The sequence below is a fragment of the Ahaetulla prasina genome, chromosome 6 (genome assembly GCF_028640845.1).
Source record: "Ahaetulla prasina isolate Xishuangbanna chromosome 6, ASM2864084v1, whole genome shotgun sequence".
NCBI lineage: Eukaryota > Metazoa > Chordata > Lepidosauria > Squamata > Colubridae > Ahaetulla > Ahaetulla prasina.
The window spans coordinates 20,642,808-20,668,057 of NC_080544.1; the positions used below are offsets into that span (position 1 = coordinate 20,642,808).

At 39.1% G+C, this 25,250-nt stretch overlaps 1 protein-coding gene and 1 non-coding gene across 4 annotated transcripts in view; both read left to right on the forward strand.

Moving 5' to 3' along the window:
• Window positions 1-311: 311 nt before the first annotated feature.
• CCAR1 (cell division cycle and apoptosis regulator 1) overlaps window positions 312-25,250 on the forward strand; it is a 36,397-nt gene continuing 11,458 nt past the window's right edge. For 2 of the 3 annotated variants that reach the window (XM_058189048.1, XM_058189050.1), the window contains exons 1-15: window positions 312-451; window positions 6,499-6,606; window positions 13,217-13,386; window positions 14,033-14,077; window positions 15,330-15,362; window positions 16,442-16,635; window positions 17,266-17,380; window positions 17,533-17,719; window positions 18,741-18,870; window positions 19,866-20,027; window positions 20,760-20,985; window positions 21,615-21,728; window positions 22,419-22,585; window positions 23,277-23,487; window positions 24,310-24,393. In XM_058189048.1, the coding sequence (XP_058045031.1) occupies window positions 6,534-6,606; window positions 13,217-13,386; window positions 14,033-14,077; window positions 15,330-15,362; window positions 16,442-16,635; window positions 17,266-17,380; window positions 17,533-17,719; window positions 18,741-18,870; window positions 19,866-20,027; window positions 20,760-20,985; window positions 21,615-21,728; window positions 22,419-22,585; window positions 23,277-23,487; window positions 24,310-24,393 (1,911 nt within the window). In that variant the 5' untranslated portion in view covers window positions 312-451; window positions 6,499-6,533. The remainder of the gene's footprint in view (window positions 452-6,498; window positions 6,607-13,216; window positions 13,387-14,032; window positions 14,078-15,329; window positions 15,363-16,441; window positions 16,636-17,265; window positions 17,381-17,532; window positions 17,720-18,740; window positions 18,871-19,865; window positions 20,028-20,759; window positions 20,986-21,614; window positions 21,729-22,418; window positions 22,586-23,276; window positions 23,488-24,309; window positions 24,394-25,250) is intronic. The other variant, XM_058189049.1, reaches the window with a different exon arrangement.
• On the forward strand, window positions 22,110-22,172 carry LOC131201523 (small nucleolar RNA SNORD98). Its single transcript, XR_009155890.1, has one exon. It is a non-coding gene; the product is annotated as a small nucleolar RNA SNORD98 (small nucleolar RNA).

A 25,250-nucleotide genomic window follows, 5' to 3' on the forward strand; every position in this document is an offset into this window, starting at 1 on the left:
CCTGCCTTAAACGAGCTAATACACAAAACTAAGCTCTTGGAAGTGATGAGCAGTTGCACAAAAGCAACACCTTTTCCTCTGCCCGGAAAACTTAAGTCCACACCTATCACCTGCCTCATAAACAAGATGGTGGCAAAAGACACGCAGCGCAACCTCATTGACAGCTTTTGCCTTCGCTCCTAGGAAATAAAAGACGCTTCCTCCGGCGCATGCGCCACGCGATATTCCAGTCTTTGTTTTGGAGAGCGTAATCCCAGCCTCCCGGAGCACGTGCACAAGGGCGAAAGCGGTCTGACTTTGGGGACGTCACTCTCGTGCGCCACTTGCGAGCTGACCCGACTCCCCCTGGCACCTCGCGCGTTCCTTCTGCGCCTGCGCCGTGGCTCTTCGCCTTGGGGGTGCTGGAGGAGTTTGAAATGGCTTCTCCGAGTCCGTCTTCGGCCCTTTTCAGGTAAAGGGGCCGGGAAGTCGCGGCGCGATTTTATAGGACCCGGGCTGGTGTCTTTCGGGAAAAAGAGGATGGGGGAGCCTTCTTGTTTCCTCAGAGCAGGCTTGCTTGGGCGAAGAGGGCGGGAGAAGCTCTCTTGGGGCGGCAGGCCTCAGTCCCGCATTGTGGACGGGCCGTGGGGAGGCGACGGGCCCGGGGTTCTTTCCCCTTGCCGCTAAGGACGCTTTCCTCAGCGAGGAGGAGACAGATCTGACCAGGCACCCCAAAAGGCCCGCCTTTGCCCTTCGTAGTCCTTTGGCGGGCCCTGGGCGACTAAACCAACAAGAGAGCTTCTTCTTTGTTATTGTCTCACACAGTCATTTCCACCCCACACATTCACCGTTGAGCCCCTTTTCTTTGTGGGGGTTGATTCCACGCGTGTTTTTTTTTTCCTCGAAGGGAAAAACCGAGTAAAATCAGGCTTGCTATTCTTCCGCAGACCAGGACAGCCCCGCTTAGTTTTCAATTGACGGTACTTCATGTAAAACGCACAATACAGCACAGCAACATGAATGGGTGGAAAGCAATCCGGGACAGAAGCCGCCTGGAATGAAGGAGAAATTTCCTCACAATGAGAATCATTAACCAGCTTGCCTTCAGAAGTTGGGGTGCTCCCATCACTGGAGGCTTTTTTAAGGAAAGACTGGGCAGCCACTTAATAATAATAGTAATAATAAAATAACAGAGTTGGAAGGGACCTTGGAGGTCTTCTAGTCCAACCCCCTGCCCAGGCAGGAAACCCTACACCATTTCAGACAAATGGTTATCCAACATTTTCTTAAAAATTTCCAGTGTTGGAGCATTCACAACTTCTGCAGACAAGTTGTTCCACTGATTAATTGTTCTAACTGTCAGAAAATTTCTCCTTAGTTCTAAGTTGCATCTCTCCTTGATTAGTTTTGTCTGGAATGGTATAGGTACTCCTGCTTGTGCAGGGAGTAATATTATTGTTTATCTTTATTCATTAAACATGAAACTCAAGTCAACTGAACATTCAAAAAGGCATCACAAATACCATTGACTGGTGCTAATGGTTGCTGTGGGTTGCTGCCAGTGTCCTAGGTATCAACTAATATTATCATTATTATTATTTATCTTTATTCATTAAACATGAAACTCAGTCAATTGAACATTCAAAAAGGCATCACAAATACCATTGACTGGTGCTAATACAGGTTGCTGCCAGCATCCTAGGTATCAACCAAGTACCTTCTTAAGATGTACGATGTTCCAAGTAGCGCAGTTTTTTGCAGTTCTGCTGGTATTATTGCAGGAAGCTGCATTTTGTTGATGTAACTTATAAAATTCTTGGACATGGTACCAAGTGCCCCGATGACAGTGGGTATCACTGTTACATGTTTCATCCATAACCGTGTAGTTTCGATGGCCAGGTCACGATATTTAATGATTTTTTTCCAGTTCTTTTTCTTCAACTCTGGCATCTCCTGGTACCACAATGTCAATAAATTGTACGTTTCAGTTTTCCACAACTGTGATATCTGGTGTGTTGTGTTCCAAGTGACGATCCGTCTGTATTTGAAAGTTCCACAAGATCTTCACCTTCTCATTTTCTATAACTTTTTCCACTTTATGTTCCCATGACTTTTTGGATACAGGCAAGTTGTATTTTTTACATAATGACCAGTGGATTAATTTAGCAACTCGGTCGTGTCTAGCTTTGTAATCAGTTTGTGCGATTTTGCTGCATTCACATATTAAATGTGAAACAGTTTCTACTTTGTTGTTGCAAAGTCGGCAGTTTGGATTGTCGGTGGATTTTTGTATGTTTGCTTTCATGGCATTAGTAGTGCTTGTTCTTGAGCAGCGAGTATTAAATCTTCCGTTTCTTTCTTGATGGTTCCCATCTTAAGCCATGCCCATGTCAAGTTGTCATCACATTTTCCTTCAATGTTTTTCAAGTGCTGTCCATGCAAAGCTTTGGTTTTCCATCTATTTAATCTGTCATACAGCTGTTTTTCCTTATATTCTGCCTTTGTTTCTGTTGTTTTTATAATGTTCTCTGTTTTCACAGCCTGCAGCAATTTTTCTGTACTTTGGTTCACATAATCATTCAAACTTCATTTTTCTTCCACAGTTTCATGGATTTGCAATAGCCCTCAACCCCCTATTTTTCTTGGCAGGTACAACCTGTTGAGGTCACTTCGTGGATGTAAAGCGTGGTTCATATTCAAAAGTTTGCACGTTTTCCAGTCCAAGTTTTCTAGTTCAGCCAAAGGCCAGTTGATGATTCCAGCTGAGTAGTGTATTACTGGAACTGCCCATGTATTAATGCCTTTAATTATGTTTCCAGCATTCAGCTTTGATTTTAATATTTTGCGGACCCTCCTGATGTATTCCTTTTGTGTTGACTCTTTGACTTTTCAATTCAAGATGTTATCTGCTTCCAATATGCCTGGGTATCTGTAGTCATCATCCTTTGCTAATGCTTTTACTATGTTTCCATTTCCCAGTTCTATTCCTTCTATTTTTTTTCATTTTTCCTTGCTGCATGGATAATATAGCACCTTTTTCAAGTCCAAAGTTCATTTTGCTGAACAGTTGAACTGTGTTGAGTATTGATTTAAGTTCAGTGGGGCTTTTTGCATACATTTCTAAGTCATCCATGTATAGTAGATAGTTTATCTTCCCATGTTGGCTTGAGATTTGGTATCCCAGTTTTGTGTTTCGTAGGATTATTGTCAATGGAATTAATGCGATGTTGAACAGTATGGTGAAAGTGAGTCCCACTGGAAGATTCCTCAACTGATGTTGACTTCATCAATGTTCTTCCCATTTGCTGCTAGAACTGTTTTCCATTTTTGCATATTTGCTTTCAAAAATGTACAGATATTTTTGCTGTTTCCAAAGCCAAAATTTTCCAGACAGGTGTTAATCCAGCTGTGGGGTAATGAGTCAGATGCCTTCTTGTAATCAATCCATGCCATATTTAAATTTGCTTTTCTTCGTTTTATTATTTTATTATTATTAACAACAACAACATGGTTGGAAGGGACCTAGAAGGGTTTTTTCTAGTCCAAACCCCTGCCCAGGCAGGAAACCCTACAACACTTGAGACAAATGGTTATCCAACATCATCTTAAAAATTTCCAGTGTTGGAGCATCCACAACTTCTGCAGGCAAGTTGTTCCACTGATTAATTGTTCTAGTTGGGCTAGAAGACTTTCAAGGTCCCTTCCAACTCTCTTATACTGTTAATAACAATCATAGATTTTAGAGAATTTTTATAAAGGGCCAGGAACTATAACAGTCAATAAAAGAACACATTTTTATTATTCCAGAATGAATGGGAAAATGTCAAGGTAGAAAACTTCTAATTTGTAGAGCTGTCTGGTAGTGGGATATTGTGTTTTCACAGATAACCTGGGTGTGAGGATGTGCTTTCCTTTAAAGTCAAGTGCTTTCTTGGTTTATTTTTCTTTAAGCTCAACTTACCTTTTGTTTAGAAACTTCGTTAATTCATTTGCGCTAGCAATTTTTTTGCTGTGCATCTGGATGACATGTTTGTTAATTGCCACACCATGATTATCCCTGGCGATACGGGTGGGATTAATATGGGATGCTTAATTATTATTATTATTATTTATTAGATTTTTATACCGCCCTTCTCCCGAAGGACTCAGGGTGGTGTACAGCCAGAATAAGAACAACAACAGAATACAATTAAAATAAACAATTTAAAAAACTTATTATAAAATTGGCCGAAATTTAAAACATATTAAAATCTAAAACCCCATTAAAATACATCCAAAGAATTTAAAATTTAAAAATTTAAAACAATTTAAAATTTAAGCCAACCCCGCGCGAGTAAATAAATACGTCTTCAGTTTGCGGTGAAAGGTCCGAAGGTCAGGCAATTGGCGCAAGCCAGGGGAAGTTCGTTCCAGAGAGTAGGAGCCCCCACAGAGAAGGCTCTTCCCCTGGGGGCCGCCAGCCGGCATTGTCTGGCGGACGGCACCCTGAGAAGTCCCTCTCTGTGTGAGCGTACGGGTCAGTGAGAGGCATGAGGTAACAGCAGGCAGTCTTTGACTGAGTTAATTTCCTAGATTTGCATGACATATCAAATCACCAAGTGATCACTTGGGCTTTGATATACTTGGTTACATATATTTGGCTGCCTTGTTGTTCAGTGTCTAATGTAAGGACAGCTGCTGGATCATAATGGAGATGCATTTTCTTACTAGAAGAACAACTTAAAAGTGTTCTTGATGAGTCACTGTGTTTGATGGTTGAAGATTGACTCTATAAACTACCTGTTATGAATCAGATTTTGTGCATTTGTATACAATAAGTAGAGCTAATAGGTGAAATTTTCAGAGAACCAAAGTTTATTTGTATTTTTCACTGGAAGCATTTAACATCGGCTTCCTCTCTCAAGACATCTGGTTTCTCTTATTGTTGTTGTTGTTAGTTGCAAAGTTGTGTCCAACCCATGGCGACCCCATGGACAACATTCTTTTATTAGAGCAAACTATTGTCTCAAAGGTGCTTTTGTCTTCAAAAGGGAACTAGACTGTTTTTTCCCTTGGGGAAGAAAGAAAATGTTTCAATTCTCACCCAAGAAGCTTCATCAGTTTTGGTGAGGTGGGGCGAATGGAAGAATAGGTATGGAATAATTCTGTACCTATCCTTCAATTCCTCTCCCCCCCCCCCCACACGCACCATCCGAACTGATGAAGCTTCTTGGGTGAGAAGGGAAATGTTTTCTTCTTCCTCCAACGTTGCCTTTTGAAGAAAAAAGCACCTTTGAGACAACTATGTAGTGGGTGAGTCAGACTCTCCACAGACATAGAACAAACATAGTTAAGGCTCTTCATATACCGGCCAGATTATTTGTAAGACCACCTGTCTCCAATTGTCTCTGCTTTTTCCAAGAGAATCTAGCCAGGAGTCCATTCAAGTCCTTTCTTTTCCCCTAGCACAGTGGTTCTCAACCTTTATAGTGCTGCGACCCCTTTAATACAATTCCCCATGATGTGGCGACCCCAACCATAAAATTATTTTCATTTTGAATTTATCGCGCCTGAAGCCGTATTGGCTAGCGATCTGAACTGCTTGTGATTGCCTTGAGGACAGAGGCATTAAAGCGGAGACTCCTCCCCTATTAAGTTTATGGCGCCTGAAGCCAGATTAGGCTAGCAACTGGGAGTGATTGCAGCTGGCTTGAGAGGGAGACATCAGAGCAAAGATTTCTCTCTTTTTTAATTCATCGCGCCTGAACCCGAATTCGGCTAGCGATTTAAAGAACCTGCACCTGGCTTGTGGAGTCAACCATTGGAGCGCAATTCTTTGACTCGCAAGTATACTTCCCATATTTCCGATGGTCTTAGGCGCCCCTGGCAAATCGTCATTGTACCCCCAATGGGGTCCCGACCCACAGGTTGAGAACCGCTGCCCTAGCAGAACCCAAGGGAAAAAATTTCTCTATTACATCAGTTGCCCATGGGACATCATCCCTCTCCTCAAAGATTCAGATGGCTCCTATCCCGCCGGCACTTTGTACACTAAAATCCCGAATACTTGATGCTTCCCCTATCATTAGCCACCCTGCAAGATGAAATTGTCTAGAACAGGGGTCTCCAACCTTGGCAACTTTAAGCCTGGAGGACTTCAGTTCCCAGAATTCCCCAGCCAACAAAGCTGGCAAGAGCATTAATTAATTAAGGGAATTCTGGGAGTTGAAGTCCTCCAGGCTTAAAGTTGCCAAGATTGGAGACCCCTGGTCTAGAATGTAATATTTTTTGAATAGACACTGCAGTGCCTGGCCTTGGCTGTTCTTTTTCCTTTTTATTTTGTTGTTCTTTTTCTCTTTTGCTTTCCTGCTTCTGTACAATTGAAAGATGTCCAGAGTTGCTTTACAACTTGGACAACCATATAAATCAAATAAATGTAAATGCATATGTATGTCACATATAGATAACTAGTTTTGTCCATGATTCAGGAATTAGCTACATGTTAAAGTGTTAATGGTCAGCTTTTTTTTAATTTTTAAGAAACTAAAACTGGCAGAAGAATTTCACCTCTCATAATGGCACAATTTGGAGGACAGAAGAATCCCCCATGGGCAACTCAGTTTACAGCTACAGCAGTTTCTCAGCCAGGTCAGTTTGCACTTTCTTAATAATAACTACCATTTCTGATTCCTTTCTGATTATCTGAGTAAATGGAAATAAAACAAATGTAAAAAAGATTAGCTTTGAAAAATATTTTAAGTGGTTTGAAAACAATGCAGATATTAATTTTGAATAGAAAAAAAAACTTGCACTGATGAATGACTAACATTTGTGGAGAAGCAGTTGTAAGCTTTGATATCAATATTTATGTATGATTGCTTTTCTTGATTTTCTCTGATCAGGAAATCTCTGAACCATAAGTTATTTTTAGTTATATTTTCCCCATTTTATTTTCACAATCCCCTTCTTCTGTTCCATTTATTATGTAACAAAAATATGCTTAAATATCTTTTAAAACACCTCTATTTTCTGCTTCGTATCTATTCTAGATAGATAGTGGTATTCATTTATACCATTGAATCTTGTCAAATATATAACAGCAGAAACATAACATTCAATATTATAGATGAATTGTGAATTGCTGAATTGTGGTTTGTTTTAACAATGATTTATTTAAGTAAGCTATGGTGCCTTAGTTCCAGCCATTAGTATTTAGAAAGAAGAGAGTAATCAGAAACAGAGATTTTTATCTGGTGCTGCTGAATTTGTGAAGCGGTCAGATCATTTAAGGAGAGCTGTTTGACTTACTGGGTTAGACTTTATTTTTTTCCTGCCTGAGTGATATATCTTAGACTTGTAATATATCTTAACTTGTAATGTTCTGCATGGTGGTGGTTACTGCCGTTGATCAGCTGATCCTGATCAAACAATTAGCTAGTGACTGACCCACTTTCCTCAGGCAAAAGCTTAGCTCTGACCAGCAATCTTGAGGGTGAGGAAAAGCAGTTATTTACATTCCCAAAGCAGGTAGTCTCATATGAAGAGAGGCCCATTTAAAGTTTTTGTATGGAGTGCCAAATTTATGACTATTTGCTAATTAGATATAAATTTATCTTCAGTGCAAAAGCTCTTGACTCTCAGACAGCATATACATTTCCTTGAAAATAAGATGGCCAAGTTGGAGATGTTTAGAAAGCTGGACAGTTATATAGATAAGACAAGTCAGACTGTGATGGACCTCCCGAATGATACCACCTTTGTTGTTAGGGAGAGTGAAGAATTCAGATAAAAACATAATTTTGAAGGCAGCCGATGTTTCTATAGGACATAGTTCTTTATCATGAAGAACTGTCATGCTATATCCTGTCATGCTTGCAGAGGTTGTGGGTAATTTTATCATTAGTGAGTTGCGTTTGCTTTAGGTGTATAGACTGCATGGTGATGCCTGCCTGGTGAAAAGCTTATTGCCATCATGACAAACAATCTAGAGTGGGGGCAATGAGTTTTGTATTGGAGGTCTTTCTATGCTGCCTAGAGTCACTGTAAGCTGGGCAGCCATATAAAACTCCTTAATAAATAGAAAAATAAATTGCCAGGATAATTCTCAGGAGAGGTTAGCAGTTGCACTTCACATTGGCAGCAATGACATTGAAAAATATGGTTGACAGTCCTAGAAACTAAATTTTGGGCCCTAAGTAGCAGATTGAAATCCTGAGTTAAGGTGGTTCCAGAAATATAACCTGTTCCACATGCAAGGGTAGCTAGACAAGTGGAGCTTAGGTTTCTGAAGGTATGAATGTAATAATTTATATTTATTTTGCACGGGAGAACTTGGGGAGACAGGCCAAATTTGTACACAAGAGACCAACTCAATTTGAACTGAAATGAAACCAGGTTGCTGGCACATAGCATGACAAAAGTTGGTAGACCAGCTTCTAAATTGATTTTTAAGCAAACACAACTGATGCTGCATAGTACTTCATTGCAAGGTTGCACGCGATTCAAAATACAGAAATAGGGCCATTGTTTGAAATGGGTTAATGGAGGGATGTGATACGAAATGTGGGGCTGTTTTACATTCTTGTGGCCCAGTGATCACTGTGGTTGTACATGCCAGTAAAAAATACTTTGTTATATCTATCACCAAACTCTTTGGTTCCTTATTTTTCCCCACAACCAATATAAAGCCATAGCAGCTTTTTTTTTCTGCAAAAGATACAGGACATTAACTTTCTTAGAGAATTGGAGTAGTTAAATAAAACTGAAATAAAAGGAGAGGATGCTCTAGGATATTTTGAAAGATTATACAGTAATTAATCAAGTAGCCCTGATGGTACCCACCCATTATTATTTAAAAACTTAAATTTGACACTGGTAGTCCAGCAAAATGTGTAACTTGCATGTCAGATCAGTGTCTGTGACAAAGGATTTGTTGTCCTGAGTAAACCTAGTAATTATCAAATAACTGCTCTTTTACGAATTCCTGATCAGTTAAAAACTGAAAGTAAATATAGGTTCAAATGCACAGTTGTCTCAGCAGAGGGGATAAGAAGTGGAATCTCTTGAAACAACTCTGCTGGCTCTTTAATTTATTCATAAAGGGTCTCAATTTATATTAAGCATTAGGTGGCTGAGTTTGCAGGAATAAATTAAATTATTTGGGCTGATAAAGGTCAAGTGAATGTGCAGAGCTCTAAAATTGGTAGCTAGGTGAATAGTTAACCAGATGGTAAATTGTTCTACTTAAGCAAATGTTAATTAAGTTACCTTGAGAAACAATCTTCTAACTTCTGATAGGGTCTGAGTTATCTAAAACTAAGCTGGAAAAATATCTAGATGACATAAAGATAAAGGTAAAGATTTCCCTCGCACATATGTGCTAGTCGTTCCTGACTCTAGGGGGCGGTACTCATCTCAGTTTCAAAGCCGAAGAGCCAGCACTGTCCGAAGACATCACCGTGGTCATGTGGTGGGCATGACTCAATGCCAAAGGCGCACGGAACGCTGTTACCTTCCCACCAAAGATGGTCCCTATTTTTCTACTTGCATTTTTTATGTGCTTTCGAACTGCTAGGTTGGCAGAAGCTGGGACAGGTAATAGGAGCGCACCCTGTTACACAGCACTAGGGATTCGAATCGCTGAACTGCCGACCTTTCAATCGGCAAGCTGAGTGTCTTAGCCACTGAGCCACCATGTCCCTTGTCTAAATGATATAGATACCTCAAATAAAATATTGTTTTTGTTTGACATCTGTGAAAAAAGTTGTTTTAGGGATTACCGTATATACTCGAATATAAGCCGATCCGAGTATAAGCCGAGGTCCCCAATTTTACCCCAAAAACTGGGGTAAACTGGGGACTCGAGTATAAGCCGAGGGTGGGAAATGAGGCACCTACCGGTTGAAACCCTCCTCCTCAGCTGAGAAGGCTGGCTCCCCGCCCGCCTCTCACTGCACCGGCAGGGCTTCAGTCCGGTAAAATGTGAAAAAGAAAAAAAAACCTCGAGTATAAGCCGTATATACTCGAGTATAAGCCGAGGGGCTTAAAAAAAAACAAAACTCGAGTATAAGCCGTATAGACCCGAGTATAAGCCGAGGGGACGTTTTTCAGCACAAAAAATGTGCTGAAAAACTCGGCTTATACTCGAGTATATACGGTACTTGGAAAGGGATGTAAAATAATAAATTACCAATGTTGAAATATTCTTATAATTTCCAAATCTGGAATTCTGTATGCAATTCAGGTTGTCATGTTTTAAAATGAATATAACGGAGCTGAAAGAAGTGCAGAAGAAAGCAAAAAAAAAATCACCATCAGTGACACAAAATCCTTTCCTAAGAGAAGAGGCCTGAGCTTTCCACTAAGAAAAATAGTGATTGAGGTAGAACATGATCAGAGTTATAAAATCAAGCATGGCATAAATAAAACGAACAAAGAGTTCCCCCCCCTCTCTGGAAAAACTAAATCTAGGGTCATCCAGTGAAACTGATTAAAAAGAGAGTTAGATTAAATAAGCTTTACTTAGTGTTATAAATAATTGGAAATTCATTAATATAACATGTAGTGATTTGGACAAGCATGAATAGCTTTAAATAGGGGTTTAATAAAAGCAGAAAGACCTAGTCTATCAGCAGTTATTTTATTTCCTTACTTTCCAAACTTTATTCTTGTTTGTGTGCGTGTACCATTTCACACACAAAAAAAGGTTCACACTTCCATGTTTTATTTTAACTAATTCAAAAAATACCGTATTTTTCAACAAGAAATAAAGAGAAGTGTGGTGGTGAGGAGGGTGGTGGGTCACGAGGTTAGGACGTTGCACGGACAATCAGCAGGCTTGTCTTCGAGACCCAGTTGTTGCTGCTCTCATCACATGCTCCAGCTCCTGCCAACCCAGCATTTCAAAACTGGGTGACCATGAGTAGATAGATAGGTACCACTTTGGTGGGCAACTTAACGGGGACATGAAAGTAGCCCCCAACTGAGTCCCCCCCCCCAGGGCAATGGTGATGTTACTGTTCAATCCTTTCAACCTGGAGGTACTTCGTTTTTCCTGATACTAATGTAGTAGTCGTAACAAAAAATAATATTTCAGAAATGACTATTGTATTTATGTAGAAAAAGTCTGAATAAATTGTTATTAAAGGTGAAGTGAAATTAAACCTTCATTTAACTATGTTTCAACAGTGCTACATTTGGAAAGGAATTTATTATATGCATTATTTTCAATAACACAGGTTCAATATTTTCAGCTATTTATATTCTTTTGAAGCTTAACTTATAGCTAAAATACTTATTGCTCATTATTGGAAAGATAAACTTATGGCTCCTAATAATCAGCAGTTTTCTGAATTCATCAAGATAAGATTAGCTATGGACAAGTGTGATGAATTATGGCTTCCATCCATTGAAAAGTTTGCTGTACAACTTTGTGTTTCTATGTCTTTGAATATATACGTTCTGGGTTTTTTTTAGCTTTCATATTTTTCTTCTTTTATAATTTTGTGTGTTCTTTTTCTTTTGGGGATTTTTGAATTTAGTCAACTTTTTTGTTAACTAATAAATTATTAGTTTAGAAGACACTTCTGTATTTCAATCAGCATGCCTCCAAATACTACAAGCAGTTGTCATTTAGCGACTGCCTTATTTAATTACCATTCACCATTACAACAGTGATGAAAAAGTAACTTTCTGATCAATCCTCTCATTTACAAGGTTTGTAAGTTGGTAAAGCAAGGGAAAGCTGAACTCGGAGTGTAAGCACAGTTGTGGTTTTTCTTGGCGATTGTTTCACTTAATGACCAAATTGTGGTTGCTAAATGAGGACTACCTATAGTTGAAGGAAAATATCAGCAGTAGAAGCGTATGTCATTTCCTGCTTACAAGCACCTGTTATAAAGTATAGTTTTGGTCCCTGTTAAAAACAGGATTTTGGGATGAAATAAGCCTTGGTCTGATCCAGCAGGTTTAATTATGTTCTTATGTTTCAGATCATGGTAAATATAAACCATTGTTTACAGACCATTATATTTGGGTGCCAATTATGTTGATTGGCCTTTCTTACCGTATATTTTATTTCTTAAGGCCTACAGTTATTTCATCTTAATTGGTTAATGTTTCAAGGCTAAATAATCAGCGAACAGATAAAAAGTGTGAAGCACAAATATATACAGTGTATGAATGTCTCTGGAATCATTTCAGACATACGTGAACACAAGTATAGTATTGCAGTGTTTTTTTTTAAAGAATACTTTGGAATATTGTGAATTATTGTGAATCAACACTGTCAAACTTTTCACTAAGTCTGCATTACTATTAATCTTCTCATTGTTCCCATCATCCATCGCCTCCTACTTATGACTGCATGACTGTAACTTTGTTGCTTGTATCCTTACAATTTACAATGATTGTTTCCTAATATGATTTGATTACTTATTTGTACCCTATGCCTATCATTAAATTTTGTACCTTATGATTCTTGACGAATGTATCTTTTCTTTTTATGTACACTGAGACCATATGCACCAAAGAAAAATTCCTTGTGTGTCCAATCACACTTGGCCAATAAAGAATTCTATTCTATTCTATTCTATTCTATTCTATTCTATTCTATTCTATTCTATTCTATTCTATTCTATTCTAAATTAGAAAAAGAGCTGTCATTTTATGCAGATGAGCAACAACAGGAGAGAGGAAGCCACACATTAACATGAAGTAGATGACTAAAAAGATTATAAAAAGATGGAACTAATTTCAGAAAGCTTATTTAATTACTTTGGAGCAATTTTCTCTGCTCTGATGCTCATTTAAAATGTCAAACCCTTTCCTAAACTAAGATGGCAAGGCTATTTGGCCTTCTGTAATAGCATTTCCATCAGAAAGCAAGTGATGTGTTGAAATAAAAACAAAGTACTGTACTCACTGGGCACATTGTAGGAAGAATTGAATTCTATGCAATCACCTGAATTTATATAGAACGATCATTAACTCTAATGTAAAAACAGGCCTAATAAATTACATTTGCATTCTGTGTTTTAAGTAAATACATATTTTGCCAGCATTGTACATTCAGCACTGTCTGTTAGACAAGGAAATATTTTTGTTTCAATTTAAAGCTACGATTGCACCTTTCAAAATGCAAAGAGGAATCAGTTATTCCACAAAATCTTGATGCTATTAAAATCTATAGTGCTGGATTTGACTTGAAATCCCGTTAATCAAAATTAGGATTTTCTAATGCTCAGCTCTCTCCTTTCAGCTGCTTTGGGTGTACAACAGCCTTCATTACTTGGAGCATCTCCTACAATATATACACAGCAAACTGCATTGGCGGCAGGACTAAGTACTCAGACTCCAACAAACTATCAGCTCACTCAGACAGCTGCTTTGCAACAGCAAGCTGCGGCTGCAGCTGCCGCATTACAGCAGGTAAAAGGAACAGCCTTTCACCCAATGTAGCCAGTGATAATGTCAAAGAATAAGCTGCAAAATTGGATAATTTTTATTTTGGGGAAGTATTGCATTTTAAGTCTGTGCATGTACAATAGAGATCCTCGGTACTTTTTGGGGAATATATTACTTATTGCTACTTAAGAGGGCTCTGCAAGTTTTATCTAATCTGCTTTGAGACCCTATTTTGAGCCAGAAGTGGTTTGAGCCTAAAACATGTGATTTTGGAAATCAAGAGCCATATACAAGCTTTAAACAAAAACATTCAAGGATATGACTTCCTTCTTCCCAAGTAACTGATGTAAATGAAAACAGAATAAGAGGGGCTATTAAACTAACATTCATGCTTTTGGGCAACTGCTATTCATTTTATTAAATTGAGTTCCACACATGACACATCCATTCATGTCGTAGAATCTAGAGTGAGATTTGAGAAAAATTTTTTTTCTGTATTTCAGTCCAGTTCTATGTACCTAGTAAAATAACAAATAACAATGTTTCGTTAACCTAGAGCAATATAGCTTAATTTTATTTTACATGTAATTATCTGAGATTGTCGTATGGCAATATATTTTTGTGTATATATTTATATATATTAGTTATTCCAAGTTTGTATTTTTTTCAGCAATATTCACAACCTCAGCAGACCCTCTATAGTGTACAACAGCAGGTTTGTGTAACTCTTTATGGTTGTTTTGTTGTGCCTGAATTGGGCTTTTTTTTTTTAAGGACTGGACAGAAGGCCACAAAGTATATTTTAAACAAAGCACTTTTGTGTTGGTGCCAAACAATTACACTGACAAAGTATAGGAGTCCAATGTGACCCAAAAGAGACTTTTTAAGTTAAATGTGGGTAGTCCTCGACTTACAACAGTTCATTTAATGACCATTCAATGGTACTGAAAGAAGTGACTTATGACCTCTTTTCACACTTATGGCTGTTGCAGCATCCCTATGGTCATGTGATCAAAATTCAGATGCTTGGCAATTGATTCACATTTATGACATTGTAGTGTCCCGGGTCACTACACTTTTGCGACCTGACAAGCAAAGTCAATGGGCAAACCAAGATTCACTTAACAGCCATGTTACTAATTTAACAACTGTAGTGATTCACTTAACTGTGGCAAGGAAGGTCATAAAATGGAGCAAAATTTATTTAACAAATGTTTCACTTTGTAACAAAAATTTTGGGCTCAATTGTGGTCATAAGTTGAGGTCTATCTGTATGTCTTTAAACCCACAAAAGGCTTATTAATATAAAGCACCTTTCTTGCAGTATCAATAAGCATTATTTGTCGTGGATTTAGTTACTTTTTATATACTAATTAATAATGAATACATGAAATAGATATATTTAGCTTATATTGAATGTAGAAAAAATTATAGTGAAGATTTGGAAAATACTGCTATTAGTTTGGATAGTTGGAATATCTTTTTTTATAAAAAAAATAAAAAATGGTTACCTTTATTTATGTGAATATTACAATCTTGGGTGCATATACAGTTAGTTTTATAGGCAAACCAGCTGTCGTCAGCATCATGGAATTTCTTCCATATAGGATAGTAAACGTTGTAGTAGATGTTTTAAATAACCCAACAAAGGACGCATTTTCCTATCCTTTAATGAAGGATGTCCTTATTCCTTTGTCCTTATTCCTTTGTCCTTATTCCTTTGTCCTTAGTTTTCTCCTTGAAGAGGTAGAACAATTCAACATGAAATGGAAAATATTAATAGTTACATAATAGTTTAGTATTTAAAATACGTTATGCATGTTTTCATAGAAATTGTAACCTGTTTGCTGTGCAATGGTAGAAAACAGGCATAAGCAATATAATATTTTGCAATATTTTATGTATGTAAATACAGGTGAAATCAAAGTGTGCAGTATAAAAACTAATTATCTTGTTTATCTTTTAAGTTGCAGCAGCCTCAGCAAACACTTTTAACTCAGGTTAGTTAACTTCTTAAAAATTATCTTGTCATAAACCCTAATATGAATATATGTGTAAGTATGACAGATTTTGCAGTGCAGTTTGTATATTTAATATTTTGATTAAATCCTTGGATTTATTTTTAGGGTAATATTTATTTATCAAATTTATATCCTATCTTTATTTTGTATATAATCCTTCCTCTTATTTTTTCACATTATACTGTTAATGAAAGAATTAGTATTTTTATGTTGGGTAGTTCATATTTTAAAATAAAGTATCAGATATATTTGATGGCTTTACATTTTTAATCCAATGGAATTAATTTCCAAATATGTATGCTTTGAATTTCAAACAATAATATCATCATTTGAAAGTATTATAAAGTGGTTTAAAAAATAAAATTAGTATTTTTTTCAGAGCAAATTGCTTACACTTTGTAAACACCAGAATACTTATTGGTAAAAATAATTATTTTGATACATAACATGCCCCTTTAAAAAATGCAGGTGCATCTTTACAAAACTGGTTGAAAAGGCATTTAGGTGACTAGAATAAGTGTAAAAATTACAATTACAATATATGGTTGAATTGGCAATAACAAAATAAAATAGTAAGTAGGGCAAAATTTGAAATCTGAAAATGCTTTTATATGGAAGATGTTTAGATGACAAAGATTATAAACTTCCTTTTTAGCTTCCAATTAATTGTTGATACTGGTTGTCTTTTGTCCTAAGACAAAATTCACTCATATATGATGTTTATTTGCTTACAAAGTTAAATGGATGTATCAATGGATGCGTCACACACCCAACCTGCTTACTGGACAGCTGTTTCTTAAAAATCATCCCTCTGCTGTTGATTTGGCGGAAAAGTTGCCTTATGTGCAGGCTGGATTTCTGGTGCATTGATTGACCTACCTGAGATTCTTGGGGTTTACAGATGGGGGGGAAAAACCCTTTTTTCATGTAGTTATCTTGCCCCCTTTATGCTTTTGACAGATGCCATTCCATCACTTGGTACCAAAATATTGGTTGGTTTAACATTTAGGAAGCTCTGAATGCTTATATGGCTTCCTGCTTCATTTTTTTTTATTCAGCCAGCTGTGGCATTACCAACAAGCCTTAGCCTCTCTACACCTCAACCAGCAGCACAGATAACTGTTTCGTATCCAGCACCACGGTCAAGTCAGCAGCAGACTCAGCCCCAGAAACAGCGGGTCTTCACTGGGGTGGTAACCAAGCTCCATGACACTTTTGGTTTTGTTGATGAAGATGTGTTCTTCCAACTCAGGTGGGTTTATCTCTGGTTTTTACATAATTGATGGCGGCATGAATAATGAATTGTGTTTTAGTAGTGAACTGCGCCCCAGATGCTTCCAAGAAGATGCCGACAGAAGGTTGCAGACAGAAGGGTTATTATTTTTTTTTACTCAATTTGTTTTGGTTTTTAAAATCCTCAACTAGTCCTGTGTCTGTCTGTTTTTTCGGAAACCTGTTCCATCCAGCAAATGTACCTAGATTATTTTTTTTTAGTTTAAGAATCAGTTTTACCCGGGTGAGAGTGCTGGCATAAAGCTTGTCAGGGTAATGATGATTTAAATCTGACCAGCCACTGTAAGGCTGTGGACCATGATGATGAACTGAGAATGGGTCAGCAGGGTTATTGCTGCTGTTTATATAAGGGAGGCCATGAGAGGGCATCACACTCTCTCCTCGTGTATCTGCATTGTAGTTCTCTGTGTAGAATTGAAGAAGACTGATTGCTTGCCTGGTACGTGCTTACCACGTGTATGTCTGTATATAGGTCTTGTATATAAACCACTGTTTGTAATAAGACAAACCTCCGTGTCCTGTATTTTGCTCCTGAGGGGTCTCAAAAACTCTGACAAAGCTAATATCGTGGCCTCCTTTAATTCTGCAGCGCTGTTAAAGGGAAAACTCCTCAAGTCGGAGATCGCGTTTTGGTGGAAGCCACGTACAATCCTAATATGCCTTTCAAATGGAACGCACAGCGAATTCAAACACTACCAAACCAGGTATCCTAAGCTCTTGCTCATTCATTCATTTTTTTTGTTTCCAAATTCACACAGCCGCCCATTTGACAAAACCGACTTTCCAATCTACTGTTATTGGCAGCTCTGAGTTGAAGCTGAAGTGCCATGTGACATTCTTTTTTTCCCCTTACTAGAACCAAACTCAGACCCAGCCTTTACTCAAGACTCCTCCACCAGGGCTCCAGCCCATCGCACAGCAGCCTGCCTTCAGTGTCCAGGCGCAGCCCCAGCCTCTCTTGCAGGCACAAATATCAGCCGCTTCTATAACACCTTTGCTTCAGGCACAGCCCCAGCCATTATTACAGCAGCCACAACAGAAAGGTATTCCCTGAAGCATGACTTGGGACTTTTGGTTAATATGATGGGGGACAGTATGTTTTCATGTGCTGCTCAGGAACATAGATGGGCCAGGCATGATCATCTACAGTTTGTTTTTCGTCATCAGTGGCAGATCAGAAGCTTATTCTAAAGTTCCCAGGTCCTCTGTTAGCAAAGTCCCTGCACTAGAAAGGAAAAACAAATTGATTCCCTCCCTATGCATTTTTCAATGTAGCACTCATGGGTGATGTACAAAATTCCAAACAATCCGCATATGAGGACCTAGATTGTATGCTGACTCTGTAAACCACTTAGGGCTGTAAAGCACTGTGAGGCGGTATATAAGTCTAAGTCAGGGGTGTCAAACTCGATTTAATTGAGGGCATTAGGATTGTGTTTGAACTTGGGGGTGTCCAGGGTGGGCGTGGCCATCAACGTCACTCCTGTGGGAGGTGCCTGTGATGGCTCATGTGCTCTGCCAGCGAAAACAGGCTTCTGAGCTCCATTTTTGGCTGCCACAGCCTCCTGCAATCCTCTGCCAGTGAAAACGGAGCTCTGTTTTTATTGGCAGAGGGTTGCAGGAGGCCATGGCAGCTCAGGAGCCTGCTTTCACTAGCAGTAGCACCTCGAGCTGGTCCTTCGCTGTTTCCAGGGTGGCCCCGCAGGCCAGATCGAAGTACCCCGTGGGCTGGATCCGGCTCCCGGGCCTTGAGTTTGATACCCCTGGTCTAAGTGCTATGGCTATGTTAGCCATTGCTGTATCCTGTTGTTGGCATCTTAAGAAAATTAGAAGCCACAGGCTAGGTATGTTAGTGTATCTATAATAAACCAGCTTTATCCCTGGTTTGTTAAATCTGGCTTAATGAAGGCTTTGGTTTGTTAGAAGGTATTTCTGTTGCCTTCCTGCCTTTAAAATTCAGAAAGTAATCCAACAGCTTTATTTTATTAATACACTATTACAAAAAAAGTTTTTTAAAACTTGTGGTTTCCTTCCCCCACCCCCCACCCCACCTCCCAAAAAAAGCTGGTTTGCTACAGCCTCCTGTTCGAATAGTTTCACAGCCTCAACCAGCCCGAAGACTGGATCCACCGCCTAGATTTTCAGGCCGGAATGACAGAGGAGACCCCATGGCTAACAGAAAAGATGACAGAAGGTGTGTATTAAAAAATCCCAGTTAATTTTCTTTCATGGATAATTATTTAAAGATGAGCTAAAAGCAATATTTTGATAAAAGGAAATGTATAGGAATATTATTTAAATTTCACTGGCAATGATACGCTGCTGGAATGATAGTGTTCTGTCCCCCCTCACCTCCGTAAGAGCAATGGCTTAATTTTTTTTTTTTATTTGAATTTATATCCCGACCTTCTCCGAAGACTCAGGGCGGCTTACACTGTGTTAAGCAATAGTCTTCATCCATTTGTATATTATATACAAAGTCAACTTTATTGCCCCCAACAATCTGGGTCCTCATTTTACCTACCTTATAAAGGCTGGAAGGCTGAGTCAACCTTGGGCCTGGTGGGGCTTGAACTTGCAGTAATTGCAAGCAGCTGTGTTAATAGCAGACAGACTTAGTCTGCTGAGCCACCAGAGGCCGGCACTATCAGCTCTGGCAGCAAACTAGCGAGCATCTGCCAAGTGACTCTGTTATCTCCCTTGATGCCGATGAGTCACCCAGGAACAAATAGTACTTAAACAGTTGATTTGCATGCTACGAAGAGGCATAGCAGCTCTCGCTGCTTTTATATCCTGTGGGGTGTGGCTCCATGATTCAGCACTTCCTAGGCCTGCCCCACCCCTGCTTCTGTTATTCCCACCTCTCCTTTCTACGAAACCTAGGGTCCAGCCAGGCCTGATTGCCATCAATTGGGTCTGGAGGTATGGCCGGGGTGGTGGTGGAAAGAGTCAGGGGACAGAGGCCTCGTTATCTCCTCCATCTGGCCTGCCTCTGGCTCCTGGAGCTGAGCCAGGGAAGCCAGTGCTCCCGAGGTAAGTCCTGATGGTCCTTCCCCCTCACTTTCCAAGTCACTTTCTGGCAGGGGGCCCGGCTCGGGGGGCGCAGACACAACAGATAGACTGTGTTTGTCTTAATGCCACAGAGATTAAAATAATACATATATATATATATTTCCTGTTTGTTTTAAGTCGTGAGAGAGAGCGTGAGAGGCGCAGGTCACGAGAAAGATCGCCCCAGAGAAAACGTTCTCGAGAGAGATCCCCTCGGAGAGAGAGAGAAAGATCCCCTCGAAGACCCCGGCGTGTTGTGCCTCGCTATACAGTGCAGTTTTCCAAGTTCTCATTAGATTGGTACGTGGCTTAATGCATCTCATTTTTACTTTTATTCATGGAAAGAGCCTGAAGTATGGAATAGGTGAGGCTAAGAATCTTCATTTTTATTCATTGTAATCTTTTAAAAAAGCATCCTTTGCAGACTTGCAGTTCTGTTTACAGCCCCTAGAATTCTAGCCAACTGTCCATGCTAATGAAGACTACACAAATAATACTTATAAAAGACTCCTACAAGGGGTGCGGTGGCTCAGTGGCTAAGACGCTGAGCTTGTCGATCGAAAGGTTGGCAGTTCAGCGGTTCGAATCCCTAGTGCCGCGTAACGGGGTGAGCTTCCATTACTTGTCCCAGCTTCTGCCAGCCTAGCAGTTCGAAAGCACGTAAAAAATGCAAGTAGAAAAATAGGGACCACCTTTGGTGGGAAGGTAACAGCGTTCCGTGCACCTTTGGCGTTTAGTCATGCCGGCCACATGACCACGGAGACGTCTTCAGACAGTGCTGGCTCTTCGGCTTTGAAACGGAGATGAGCACCACCCCCTAGAGTCAGGAATGACTAGCACGTGTATGCGAGGGGAACCTTTACCTGTACCTTTATTCTGAGTACAGTCTGTGAAAATGCCTTAAAAATTAGTTTTCTCTAAATCCAAACAAAAAAGCCAAACCAAACTGACTGTTTATGCTCAGCTCTATATTTGGTGAGACTTAACTTTTTATATGTACGTTTGTAAAATAAATATTCTTATCATTTAAAGCCTTAGTTGTGATATGATGGAACTGAGGCGACGATACCAGAACTTATATATTCCAAGTGACTTCTTTGATGCCCAGTTTACTTGGGTAGATGCCTTTCCTATGCCAAGACCATTTCAGCTGGGAAACTACTGCAATTTCTATGTGATGCAAAGAGAAGTCGACCCCCTGGATAAGAACACAGCTGTTCTGGACCCAGCAGATGCTGATCATCTTTACAGTGCAAAGGTGTGTGTGGCATCCCATGTGCCACATCTTCTTTACAGATCCAGGGAGATTTTAATTCTGTCAGAAGCATTTATAGTCTGTGTGCTTTTTTATTTTTAATAGAGGGCTCAGGAACTAGAGTGGGTCTGGATTCAGTCTTTTTTCTTGTCTGACCCTGAAATAAAGAGTAACTGTTATCAGGCTGATTATAAAAAGAATTGCTTGAGCATCACCTAAGTCATTAGAAAACAGAAATGCCGTGGTCAAATCATTTTGTTCTGAGCGCTAATATTTCATTTTCAAATTGATAGGAATACGCAGTTGCTGTTGTATTTGTTTATGGGCTCTTAAGGTTGTAATTTGAATAAAGAGCATTGAATCAAAAATTAAGCATTAAGTAATGTTGAGTTTCTTAAATTAAGCCTTTTAAAATATATACAGTATGTAAATTTTTACTTTTTCATATAGGTCACTCAGATTTGCGTCACATTTTGTCCATTTGTTGATGAGTTGACATAAAAAAGCAAATCAGACCCCCTCCCCCTTTCACAATCCCAACACCTCTTTAATTATCTTTGGAGGGTCAGGTTATGTACTACATTTTGTAGCAATGCTTATTTCACATGACGCTTATCTTGCTGTTCTAACAGGTGATGCTCATGGCTAGTCCAAGCATGGAAGATCTTTATCACAAATCATGTGCCCTTGCTGAAGATTCACAAGAAGTCCGGGATGGTTTTCAACACCCCGCTAGACTTATAAAGGTTAAAAGCAATTCTAGTAAAAACATTTTGTTACAGAGTCCTTATCCAAGTTGGTGGTGTGGTTTTAGTTTCCGTCATTCTTCACCAGCGAACATGTTGAATATATGGTGAATGAAATGTTTAATTCCACTCTTGGGCATAGAATTTCTGTGTTGATTTATCTGGGTGCATTTGAAACATGATTACATTCTTGTGTCTTAAGTCCAGATTGCTGGTCAAGTTAGCATCTGCTTATTTTTAGCTGCGTAAAATCATTTTGTATTTTCAAGACTGTATTCTGCACTAGCTTTTACTAATTTATTTTATTAGACTATTTCCATTTGTTTTCTATGCAGCTTCTGCCCAATGGCAGAAGCCATACAGGGATCTTGCAAAATTAATGGGTAATGATGTTTAAACCTATTCCATTACCGAAATGTATTGTGGAAAACAAAAGCTGAACTCATCTTTTTTGCAAGACTGCTACTTTATTATAGGTCACAGACTCATCAACTCTAAAATAAAACCAAATTATATTCACACGGAATGTGTCATACAGGGCTGTGCTATAAGACTCACAAATCCAGTCAGACTTGCTTTGCTAAAAAACCAACCAACACTTATTTAGGATTTCAGTACCATTGTTTCGCAGTTCAGAGATTTTTTCATCTTCTTGTAGCCAAATATTAATTAAGTAACTTTCTTGTCTAGTTTTTAGTGGGTATGAAAGGGAAAGATGAAGCCATGGCTATTGGTGGACATTGGTCACCTTCACTGGATGGACCTGACCCAGAGAAAGACCCATCTGTGCTGATTAAAACTGCTATCCGGTGTTGCAGGGCCCTAACAGGAATTGATTTAAGTGTTTGCACACAATGGTAAGTATTGTGTTCTTGAAATATTCTGGAGAACTTAAAGCATGCGTAAATTGAAATGATTTTATCAAAGTCAGCCTCTTCCTTTCTTTATCAGGATCCAGTAGCTATCAAGGTAAACTACTCAAGTTGCTGTCCTAGTTAACAATGCAAATGTGATTTGGTGCCAAAAGGTTTGAAAAAATGAGTTTTTGAAATCATGTATTTGTTGTGTGAATTTTGCAATGCCTGTATGTTAAAATATTTTTCATTTCACGCATAGCTGGAGGAGATCGTCAAGGAAACTTCATTTCATTATTCTCGTGTTACAATTAGATGTTTGGGGTAGCCATATCTTCTCCTGTTGGAACTTCTAGTTCAGTGTTAAATCACCTGTCTCTGCTTTGCAAGCAGTTGTACATCAAATTCAAAAGATAATTCCACTAAACCTAAATTCAGTCCAATGCTGCACGTTTTGATACCGAGTAGCCAATGCGTTGCCTTTGGCAAGTCATGTACATTCTTGAGCAGGTGTCTTAAAATAAATTCTTCCAAGTTTTCCAAAGAGAATATATGGCTTTCGTTTTTTTTTTCTTTAAAAAAAAAATTCAGGTTGTCGCAGCAAAGTTTCTTTACTTGATGTGCTGCAGTGAACTAGGTTCTATAAAATGTGTTCTAGAATTTTTTTTCCAACATGCTTCTTCCCTTGCAACAGGTACCGTTTTGCAGAGATTCGCTACCATCGCCCTGAGGAGACCCACAAGGGGCGTACGGTTCCAGCTCATGTGGAGACAGTGGTTTTATTTTTCCCGGATGTTTGGCATTGCCTTCCCACCCGCTCAGAGTGGGAAACCCTCTCCCGAGGATACAAGCAGCAGCTGGTCGAGAAGCTTCAGGGTGAACGCAAGGAGGCTGATGGAGAACAGGCACTGAACGCTAATCCCTTTTTCTATTTCTGCTTCTCACAGGCGCAGGAACACAGGCACAAAACGCACATCACATGCTACACCACAAACATACCTAGAAGGAACATAACCGGTAACAATGACTGGTAAACCAGCTTTCAGCAGTATATAGGATCCTTTTTTGTTTAATTTCAGCTAGTGTACTAACTTAAAGTGTACGCGGATGCAACAGGTGGAATTCAAAAACTCTGCATTGAATTCACAAATCTTTGACATCTTAGAATTAGTTGCTGGAATCTGGGACCAGTTGTTGAGTGAGATTCAGTGTTAAGAAGTGTGTAAAAGAAAAAAACAACCTTGAGTTTTCTCTCATATGTTAGCCTTTATATATATTTACATATATATAAAATGGTACTTGGAAATAGGCAAAATGTTGAAATTACATAGCCTTTTATGGCTGTTGGCATCTTGGTTTCTGTAAAAGGTCTAACAAAATGAGAATATTTTGGGTGGTTTGAAATTTGGGGGAAATCACAGGCTATGTGGTTAGTGGTGACCAGAAATGTCTGTGTATCCCTGATGTTTGTTGTTTGTTGGTTTTTTTTTATCACCCTTTTGTGTTTCACAGAGGAGGCTCTTATTGGCTGATGAGAGAGGCACTGTGATCATTATTAAAATAGCAGAATGTGGTATGTGGCTTTCTTGAAATGGTCACTGTAGGAGAAGACTATCTGATGAAACAGTTGTGACCTTGCCCAAATCAGCTGCAGGATTTAAAAAAGACGGATCTTTGTTTCAATACTTTCCTGAAGGAAAAATGTTTTTCTTTGGGTTTTTTTTTAGGATGAAGAGGAAAAAGATGACGGGGAAGCTAAAGAAATATCTACTCCTACCCATTGGTCCAAACTTGATCCTAAAGCAATGAAGGTAAATGCAGCGAAGACTAGATCCAGTATTAAGACAGCCATGTGCAATGAGATGCTCCTCCCTTTTACCCCTCCTGAACTCAGAGCTCCAGAAGATCCTTCTAAGTGAAAGAGCTGGAGGGGGAAGATTAATCAGTTGTGCTGATAGATTCCTTTCTGACCATGGTAGGGTCATCATTGGATGCATCCCCAAATATATACATAACTTAAAGAAAGATTTCCCAACTTGCCAACTTTTAAGACATGTGGACTTCAGCTTCTAGAATTCCCCAGCCAACAATGGTGGCTGGGGAATTCTGGGAGTTGGAGTTCATGCATCTTAAGGTTGGGAAGCCCTGACTTAAAGCATAATTCTTAAAAATATTGAAGGATGTTTTTATTTATTTTTCTGAAATGTTGGGAAATATACTTTTTTTAAAGGAGCTACCATATTTTTCAGAGTATAAGACGTACCTTTTTACCCCAAAAAAGAATGAAAATCTGGGTGCATCTTATACTCCGAATTTAGCCCCACCCAGCTTCTCAAACAGAGATTTCAGAGGTTGAAAAAAAGCATCAAAAACGAAGCTTCAGAAAAAAAGCCCCCAAACAGAGCTTCAGAAAAAAGCATCAGAAACAGAGCTTCAGAGGCTTTTTTTCTGAAGCTCTCTTTCAGAGGCTTTTGGAGGCAGGGAAAAAAAAAATTCTGAAACAGTTTCAGAAGGTTAAGAGGCAGAAAAAAAAAAAAAAGCAAGGCACAGAGCTCACAACCAAGGACTCTATTGCAAAAATTTACCTCTGGGGACAGCTGATCGGGGGTATTCCGGGAGGCCGATCCACCTGCCAATCAGCCTTTTTCTTATTTTCCTCCCCAAAAAC